We start from the raw sequence: 9731 nt of genomic DNA, 5'->3' as shown, positions 1-9731 counted from the left end.
AAAAAAAAAAAAAAAAAAAAAAAAAAAAAAAAAAAATTAAAAAACGCAAAAAAAAAAATTTTTTTAAAAACGTATTTTTTTTAATTTTTCCCCAAAATTTTTTTTTTTTTTTTTTTTTTTTTTTTTTTTTTTTTTTTTTTTACACTGAACTCTGCGTTTCCTTTGGTTAATCTGTACGAGTCTGCATATTGCGGAACAACGGGTCAAATTATTTCTGCAAGCTCATCTCTGACGGCGCGTGTAGCCTTAAAATACTCCGCCTTGTGATTGGTCACAGATGGAGGCCGAGAAAAAGACGGCGGGGCAGGAAGATGACAGCCACGCCAATCCTGAAATTGACAAGCTGAGAAAGGAAGTCCAGGACACCAAGGAGATAAACAAGAAACTGAGGGAACTGCTGCAGGTACGCACACACACACACACACACACACACACACACACCCAAGCAGGATGCACATGCACGCTGAAAAGTCCTACTGAACATGCATTGCTTCATAGATTTTCTCTGTGATGAATAATTTAGTAGCTTTGATGCAAGTGTTGCAGTAGAGAGTGAGACTTATTTCTTTCTGTGAATGGAGCAAGCCGATCTTGTAGACTGGAAGAATGCAGCCGTTGTAAAATAAGTAGATAAACGTGTGTGTGTATGTGTGTGTGTCATTGTGTCAAAGGAGCCTCAGAGCCAGTCCTTGGCAGAGGAGAGACACAGTCACGCCATGGCGCTGCAGGCTTTGGAGAGGCAGGCCAAGGAAGATCTTCTGTCTGAGATCAACCGACTTCAGACAATGCACCACCTGGAGCTTGGTAACGTTTGCAGAATTTGTTTTTTCCCACTTGAAGAGGAAATATATGAAAACAAAAAAAAACACACACACACAAGTGCCACAACAAGAAAAAGAAAAAACACATCCTCACAAGCACATTCACAAAGGAGAGGAACAAACGAGCACGCAGTCCAGTGTACACACCCAGATGATAAATTCAGCAGAGCAGCAGCAGGCGGGTGGGAGTGGGCCGAACTGATTTAGCTTTCTGTCTGTGTTTGTTTTTGTGCGCGCGTGAAATCAGACAAGCAGCGTGCCGAGCTGACCCAGCAGCACACCGAGTGGAGCCGACAGATGACCCAGAGACACATGCAGCAGATAGAAGACCTGCAGGCCCAACTACAAGCACACACACAGATGATGGCCCTGCAACAGGTGACACTCGCAGCGCCGCATATTAAATCCCACCGCGTGCGCAGACACGCACGCTCTCTTTGCTCGCGGTTCGCGGCCGGCGCCCTGCCTGATTTAATCTCTCTCTGCGTGCGCACGGAAGCAAATCACAGCAGCTCACACCTGATATCATTACCTTTGATATCAATAAAATCCTCCGGGGCTGTGGGAGTGAGCCAGCACAGCTCCGCGCAGCAGAACTAACTGCATGAAAAACAGAAATCTGACTCTGAACGGAAAGGCGAGCTCTGGAAGTTTCCTCTAAACTGCTCTTTATCTGTTGTGCTTTTTTTTTGTACGGGTGAAGGACCTGAAGCAGCAGAACCAGTACCAAGTGTTCGAGCGACAGCTGGACGAGAGCCGCTGCGCCATGCTGGAGCTCCAGAGAGAAAACACGGCACTGAAAAAGCAACTGCAGGAACGGTACAGAGAAAAAGATTTATTTCGCCGTTAGACACCTTTCACCCTTCTGAAGCCACAGTGCTATGCAGGGTGTTAATCCCCTCCTTAAATTACTTCTCATTTTGCCACATTAAGTCTACAAAATTTGAGGCTTATAAGGGGAGGGGAGGGATTAAATGGTACAGAGCAACACAAAATATAGTGCTTAATTGTAAAGTGGAAGGAAAATTGTATGTCTTACTTTTATTTCCAACTAAATATCTGGAAAATGAGTAGTGGCTCAGGCATTTGTATTCAGCCTTCCTAAAACTAAGACATAAATAGGCTTTGATCTAAACTGTTTAACACCAGGCATCAACATGGAGATGGTGTGTTGGGGATAATGTGCAGTGAGTTTTTCACCTCTTATACCATTTTGCATGCAAGATAAAAAGTCGACTTATCTGACTTGAGCTGATCTCTCCTCCCCCCACCCCCCCATTTCTGCTGCATCTCCTACCTGGATTGTGACAAAGTGGAAATTGAATTTCTATGCTTTCTTTCAACAGAGGTTTCCTTTATGGTAATCTTCCATAAAGGTCAGCTTTTCAAAGTGAACCACTAGTAATCTTCCTGTCTGCAGAATCTCCCACCTGAGCTTTGGATCTTTGCAGCTTCTCCAGAGTTACCTGCTTCAAAATTATCCACAACTTTCTCTCATCTCATCTCTCTGTTCCTTGGTCTCCATGATGTGTTCAAGAAATGCCAGACTGTTCTCTTTTCCCTCCACTTTACAGCTATCTACTACTTTGTAAATAATAGTATATTTTATGTGATTCTATCACATAAAATCCTGGTAAGACTCAGTGAAGTTTGTGGTTGCACCAGGACAAAACGGAAAAAGTCCAATTTACATTAATATTGCAAAATGCTGTATTTGGCGTATAAGTGATTATTCTCACAACATGACGTTTTGATCTGGTTGTTTAATATTTGGACCTACAGTAGGTTCAAATATGAAACCGTATAGGGACTCCACTAATCAGAAACTGTCAAAATATAAGGCTTCATGCCTGGCAGTAAAAAAAAAAAAAAGTTCAAGCTGCACTAAACATAGTTCAATAAGAAGAATGGGATCAGAAGGATTTACTATATGAATTGAAAATGAACAGAAGATTGAAAACTCTCCCTGTGCTGAACCAGGATCTGAATCTAGACGTAGACTGACTTGACAACTTTCTTTGATCTGTCAAAGTCAGTTTATTTGGTTGTGCATATTTAAGCGTTTTCTGCTGAAGACAAGACCATCATAGTGCTTATTCTTCTGGACGTTTCTCCTCTTTGTAGGTCCGTGAAGAAGAATTCGGAGGTTGAGGAGAAAGAGGAGGAGAGCATAGACACGAAGAAGAACAGAGACGCTCAGCTGGAGGAGGAAGCGCAGCGTCTGAAGGAGGAGGTGGAGAAACTCAGGGTGGAAATGGAGAAACTGGAGGAGTCCCAGAAACACTGGGAGGAGAAGAAGGAGGACGACCTGAAAGAGGAGGAGGTGGACGAGGAGAAGAAGAAAGAGCGAGAGGAGGAGAAGAGGAAAGAGGAGGTGGAGGAGATCAGAAGGGAGCACAAGAGGGAGATGCAGAGTTTGGTTTCGGAGTACAGCAGCGCGCAGAACCACTTGCAAGCTCGCATAGTGGCTTTGGAGAACGAGTGAGTGGAGAAGAGGAGGAGGCTTTAAAACGACAACGCTCCAGACTAGGAACACGAGAAACGTTGTGTGCTTTGTCTGATTTACCTGCAGACTGCGGGAGCGAGAGGAACGCTGCAGGAGGAGGGAGCCTCGATATGACGACATGTCTCTGGGGAGACTCCAGGAGCGGCTCATGGAGAGAGACCAGCTCATTAAACGCTTAGTGGTGAGAATACACACGTGAACACAACTGTCGTTGCTCCCTTACAAGACAAGGTAGGTCATAGTTTAACCTAGATTTTTTTTAATGCAATAAAACTCTATAAAACAAGCAAATTAAGCAAATCTTGATGTAGAAAATCATTAAATGGATCTGAGTTTTAGTCTAAAATCCAGTTAGTATCCAAACTTACAGAACTGACAAGATGCTAAAAAAAAGGAACACTATCTGTTGAAGTTGGGAATGACAGATTGAAATCACTGAACATGAGACACCAGACTCTTTATGGGGTGTCAGGAAGGAAGAGGATGAGCTTGACTTTGGGAGCAATAACAGTAAAAAAAAAACAAAAAAAAAAGAAAAGAAAAAAAAAACAATAATCTAATGAGTTTCTTGCATGCTTGAAATGTGACCTTGACACTATGAACGGTGCTATAAATGAGCCACGAATGGAGTCCTGCAGACTGCAAGCCTGTTTCCATTTGTTAAATTAGGTCAGATGTTCTTTAAAGCCGTAGACAGGCATCGCTTGCTTTTTGGAGTGTTTGGTTTGACACAGCCTGAAAAATTATATCCACAAACCTCTGATTCACTATGTACTATGTACACTATGTTCACTATGTAGTCTATTTCTAAGAACTGTTGTGATTGTTAAATATGTCCTATCCTTAAGTTAAACAAACCATGTTGGATTAGAGATGGCCTGATGAGTCGTTTATGAATGGCAGATCCCAACTTTCTAATAAAATCAATGACGCGCAGTAAAATAACACGATGCGTTTTATCAGCATTGCATGGCACACATTACTGGGTCGCACTTAAATCGCTCACTAGTGACCATCTGGTTCAGTTCCTTCCATTTTTATTTTATTTTGTCTCATTTTGTGATTTCGTTAAACCCAAAGCCAATTGAAATAAAGTTTTCTTTAAATAAAGAGAGTTGCCGGGTAATTGTGGTTGCCACATCGCCGGAGGCGGATCAGCTGCTTTGGAAACGCCAACCAATAGCGTGTCAGGTAGCATTTATTTCATCCATGTGTTTTATCTTTCCAAGCTGCATTTTCTTTCAAATAGCTCAACAAAAAAAAATAAAATAAAATAAAATCTGCAAATAGTCATTTTTATCTGCAAATACTTTAGAGTTACATTCCATGGAATTTTTTTTTTTATGTTTTGAGTTGAATTTTTTTAATCAGACGTAATGTATGAATCATCACTTCCGATGTTTGGATGATTTCTCCATCAGTTCCAGCTCCAAGGAGCAGCTTTGGGTAAATAAGCGGCGCTTTGTGAGACCAAGCATTTAGGCAACTTTGAATGGTTGCCATGGATGATTGTTTTTGATGAGAGAATAACTTTATAACATACAGTTGATTTTACAAAAATGCCCCCTCTTTAAAACCTTCTCAGAGTAATTCTCATTAATCGTGTGTGTGGTCATTTGTAGAGGAAGAGGCGGCGTTTTAATAAAGTGTCCTCTGACACGGTGCTGTGTGGGCCATCTGTGCGGCATAAGGCAGATTAGCCGAGTTGCGCACAGAGCGCAAATACAAGAACAACCAGGCCATTCAAAGTCCTTCCTCGTCCTCCTTCCCCACAGGAAGAGAGGCATCAGCTGCAGCTCCACCCTCCCGTCGCCGGGGACAACAGCACCCTCAGGCTCCGTGACAGCAAGTCCCGCCCCGGCAGCGTCACGCCAACCATGAGGGTGAGTTTGGCAGTTTGACGCATGTCCACAAAGTCATCAAAAACAGCCTCTCCTCCACACTGAAGGGTTTTCTGAGCTGAGGCCAGATTGTGTTTTTGATGCTGGAGATCGTCGACTTGACAGCTCACTTCTCTGTCGCGCAGGCTTGGTGCTGCAGTCTGAGGACTCCATTAGGCTCATTTTATTCACATCGCTTAAAAACAATAAAAACTTGGATTTATGCATGAGCTTTTCTCTATTTTGTGTGGCTGTCAGTGAGAAACCTTATATGGAGATACTAAACAGCTTTGAAAAAGTAGAGACTGCTTGAGCTTCCTTCTAGCTGTTTTTGATATAACCACAAAGCGTAATGTATTCCAGGGGGATTTATGTGATATGCCAACATAAAGAAATCATTTTGAAATTTCCGCATTTTATGTTTTATTTGTGCAAAAAAGCTTGACATTTATTTGTATTCACTCTGATACTCCTAAATAAACTGAAATACAAAGAGATGTCTTCAGAAGTCCCCTGATTAATAAAAAGAGTGTTGCTGTGTGTAATTTAATCTCAGTATAAACCCAACCATTCTGTGAAGGCCACATAGGTTTTCTAGAGAACAAACAGCGTCATGAAGACCAACGAACACAGCAGGCGGGTTGGAGAGAAAGTTGTGCAGAAGTTGAAAGCAGAGTGAGCTTATAAATCAATATCCCAAGGTTCTAACATCTTCTCACAGAGCTCTGTTCAGCCCATCAGCTGAAAATTTAAAGAGTGTGGCTCGGCTGCAAACCTACCAAGATACGTCCAGGCGTCTAATCTGAAAGGCAGGGAGAGGAGAGGGCTAATTTGATAGGTAGACATGCACAATTATCTGTTGTGGACTTTAAAAATCTGACATTTATGGAAGAATGGCAAAAAGAAAGTCACTGTTGAAATGAATCTATAAAAAGATCTGCTAGCATTTTGTCTTAAGCAGAGTATGAGACACAGCTCCTGTCAGATGAGACCAAAACTGAACGTTTTCGCCAACATGCTGAGTGGCAGAAAACTAGCCCTAAACACACCTTCCATGGTAGCGGCAGCATCGTGCCTTAAGGACAAAAATCTTTCAACTGCAATCCAGCAGGGTGATTCTTGACATACATACAGAGCTACAGTTGAATCTTTTAACCCTTTCATGCATTTTGGTCACTACAGTGGACAGCTGCCTAAAAGCCATTTTCTTGCACTTCTTGTGGATTTTTATGTTATAAATGCACACAGGCCACTGAAGTGGACACTAGTGCATCATAAAATACACTATCAACTGCTGGCCATCAGCTGCAAATGCAAGAAATTATTTTTGTTAAATCCAATATGGCCGACAGACAAAAAAGCATGCCAACCGACCTGGTCCCTCCGTCTACTGTAGATGACTCTGGCAGGTAAAAAAAATATATTGTGACATTAGATAACCCCTACAGAACAATACTATTGGTCTATTTTTCAAAAAACAACTTTGTATTCGGAGAAAATTAGAATTGATCAACTACAAAAAATAAAATAAAATAAAAAACATTTTCTTACAACATTTTTTTCCTACCTTTTTTAATCCCTTAAGAAAATAAAAAATATGAAAAAAAAACCTCACACAAAGGATCATAATTGATGCATGAAAGGGTTAATTCAAAGTGTACTTTATAATGGCCTAGTCAAAGTCCAGACCTAAATCAAGTTGAGACTTTAAGTGTTGGTCACACACTGTGTTCACAGTCTGGCAGAACTTGAACTGTTTAGCAAAAAAAAAAAAAAAAAAAAAAATCTAAAAAAATTTTCCTTCAACTTCACAGCTATGAATTAGTTTGTGTTGCTGTATCACATAAAGCCTCCCAGGAACACTGAGACCTGTGGTTGAATGTGACAAAGTGTCATATAATTGAAAGAGTATGAACTGAGTAAACGCTGAAAGACTCAGATCAAAGCCAGCTCTTTGTTTCGTGGCATTGGTGGTTTTTCTAGGCACCAACCAGTCACAGTTCTGACAATCGACAACAGGACGCAATAAATCTGATTGTGATTTTCTTTCTCTGGCAGAGAAAGGACGGGGAGTCTCCTCCGCGCGTCACCAGCACCCCCAGCACCGCTGCCCACGACAGGAGCATCTTCCTTTCCCATTCTTCTTCATCGTCTTCCTCCTCCGTGCACCCACACTCCTCGACGCTTCCACACCAGTCCAGCTCCCATCCCCACGTCTCTCCCCACTACTCCACCTCCTCTCTCCCACACAAGCACACCTCCCTCTCCCTGAGCCAACATTCCTCCCCGTCCCTCCCTCGCTCCCCCAGGTCCCGGACGTCCTGCATCCCTCCCACCCCGGCGCCAACCGCTCCTCTGCCCGTCTGCCCCTCACCTCAGACGGGCATCCGATACGTGTCCCCCTCCTGCCAGGAGCCACACTCGTACATGCAGGCCCAGTCAATCAGGTATGAATTTTCCCGATATTTGAGCTTTCACTTTTGAGACGAAACGTAACCTCAATGTGTCTCCGTAATCAAAGACAGACAAAAAAAAAAAAAGAAAAGAAAGAAAGGAAAAAGATCTAAACAGGAACTCTTTGGATTTCTGATTAACTACCTTTTAGTCACCTCAAGCGACTGCGTTCGTCACCCGGTGCAGTCTTCACTCTGAGCTGCAGGCGTTTGTGATTTTCCCATCTTACTGGCAGATCAGACTCTTGGGGAAATGTCAGAGTGGAAAAACAGGATCACAGATCTGCACGTCTTTAAGAAGCTTTTCCATGACGCTTCAGCTCAGTACTCATGAACTCAAAGTGGCCAATAAAAGCCAGAGAATATGCTGCTGAACTTCGTATTTGAAACTTTGTTTGACACCTTTGAGAAATATGGCTTATTTCCCCCTATTTGTCCTCTCGACTCCGTATTAATCAACGCAGTAGGACGAGATGATAAGAAGAGAGCTTCTGAGAGGTTCTGTCCTTGTTCTTCCCGGTTGGTTCCCTGAGGTGGTGCTCCTGTTTCCTTGCTTAACCTCAGGGCTTCAGATGTAGAAACGTCTCCTTTCTGACTGAGCTGTGTTAAATTGACAGCTCCACTAAGTGAACAATAGAAATCGATTCATCTAAACGCCTCAATAAAAATACTTCTACTATTAATAGGCTTAGGTTTTCTATACAGTTCAGCATAATTACCTGCTCTGTCACTCAGCAACTAGAGCCTCTCACTGCGTCTCTTAATGTCACACAACCAGTCAGGTGAGAGTAAAGAGTGTAGCGTAACTTTGACATTAGCTACGTAAAACTGTATCAGTATTCATAAAAGCAGTGCTGCTAAAAAGATTTTTTCTGTTTTTTAATTTTTTCATCTGCGGCTCATCCGGAGTATCCAAAGATTTTTTTCAACATTTTCTCAGCCTGTTTGTTTTACTAGTCGTGTCTAAATCTTCGTGGTGGTCTCAGATCAGTTGGATTAAGTTTAACACAGGCAGATTTTGTTCGCTAATTCAATGACTCCTTTAAGAAATGAATCATTTGGGAATAAAAGCGTAAAAGCTGCTCACCACAGATGAGCACCAAACTTTTCCCATTTTATGAGTAAATACTTTGAAAACCACCAACGTTTTTCCTTCTACTTTATAATAATGGATAACATAATGTGGGATAATCACATAAAATCCATTTAAAAACATTGCGGTTTGTGGTTGGAGCGTAACAAATGTTCAAAGGGTAAGATTTCTTACGCAAGGTACTTCATAAGTACATTTGTTTTTTTTCTTAAAAAGATAATATATGTGTTTTTTTTTCGTGTGTGTGTGTGTGTGTGTGTGTGTGTGTGTGTGTGTGTGTTTTTAGGGGCCCTTACCTGGAGCAGAGGGGGACAGAAGGGCTGAAGCAGGAGTGGTTCACCAAATACTTCTCCTTCTAAGCACAAACAAACAAACACACATACACACACACACACACACACACACACAGACACACACACACACACAGAAGCTGCAAAAACATCTCATACAAGGTTCATTGCTTCTTTTACAAAGAAAGACTGATAATAACAAACACAGACACACACACACACACACACACACACACACACACGCAAACAGACAAAACCTTTAAAGCACAGCAGTTCACACAGTCACCGACAGACATATTTATGGGCTCATCACCAGCAAGGCCATCTCAGACATTGCCTCAAAGCTCAACCAAAAAGTGCTTCTCAACACATGCCTGACCTCTTCTCAGAACATAAGCCTGCCAGATAAAACTTTCTATAATCAGTTTTTTTTTTTTAAAGGCAGTCTTCCTTTTTTTAACGCAGCTGTTTTTCTTGACCCATCACAGAGTTACTTCAGGCAAGTGAGCTTTTTTTTTCTTTCTTTCGCCTAACCAAGTGTTTCAACAAGTGTGGAAGCGGTTAACATATTCAGTCCAGAGCCAACGTAAAGACGGACACACGAGACCCACGATATCATGTTTGTTTCGATGCAAAAATGTATGATACTCCTTAATGAAAACTGAATAAACATATTTTGTTTTTGTAA

The 9731-nt window shown here is 41.8% G+C and overlaps 1 protein-coding gene across 3 annotated transcripts in view; it reads left to right on the top strand.

The window, feature by feature from the left end:
• The window catches only part of fam184b (family with sequence similarity 184 member B), a 43839-nt gene extending 34108 nt beyond the window's left edge, over positions 1-9731 (top strand). The window contains exons 10-19 of one of the 3 annotated variants that reach the window (XM_015032323.1): positions 278-403; positions 672-804; positions 1069-1199; positions 1525-1640; positions 2946-3302; positions 3394-3508; positions 5103-5210; positions 7266-7654; positions 9040-9132; positions 9167-9731. In XM_015032323.1, coding sequence (XP_014887809.1) covers positions 278-403; positions 672-804; positions 1069-1199; positions 1525-1640; positions 2946-3302; positions 3394-3508; positions 5103-5210; positions 7266-7654; positions 9040-9112 — 1548 coding nt within the window. In that variant the 3' untranslated portion in view covers positions 9113-9132; positions 9167-9731. Of the gene's footprint in view, positions 1-277; positions 404-671; positions 805-1068; positions 1200-1524; positions 1641-2945; positions 3303-3393; positions 3509-5102; positions 5211-7265; positions 7655-9039 lie in introns of all 3 variants that reach the window. The other 2 variants (XM_015032322.1, XM_015032324.1) reach the window with 2 other exon arrangements.

The sequence above is a fragment of the Poecilia latipinna genome, unplaced genomic scaffold, assembly GCF_001443285.1.
Source record: "Poecilia latipinna isolate Pla-1442-1.1 unplaced genomic scaffold, P_latipinna-1.0 Scaffold237, whole genome shotgun sequence".
Lineage (NCBI taxonomy): Eukaryota > Metazoa > Chordata > Actinopteri > Cyprinodontiformes > Poeciliidae > Poecilia > Poecilia latipinna.
The sequence above is the reverse complement of the archived record's forward strand: the minus strand, read 5'-3'. Positions and strand labels throughout refer to the sequence as shown.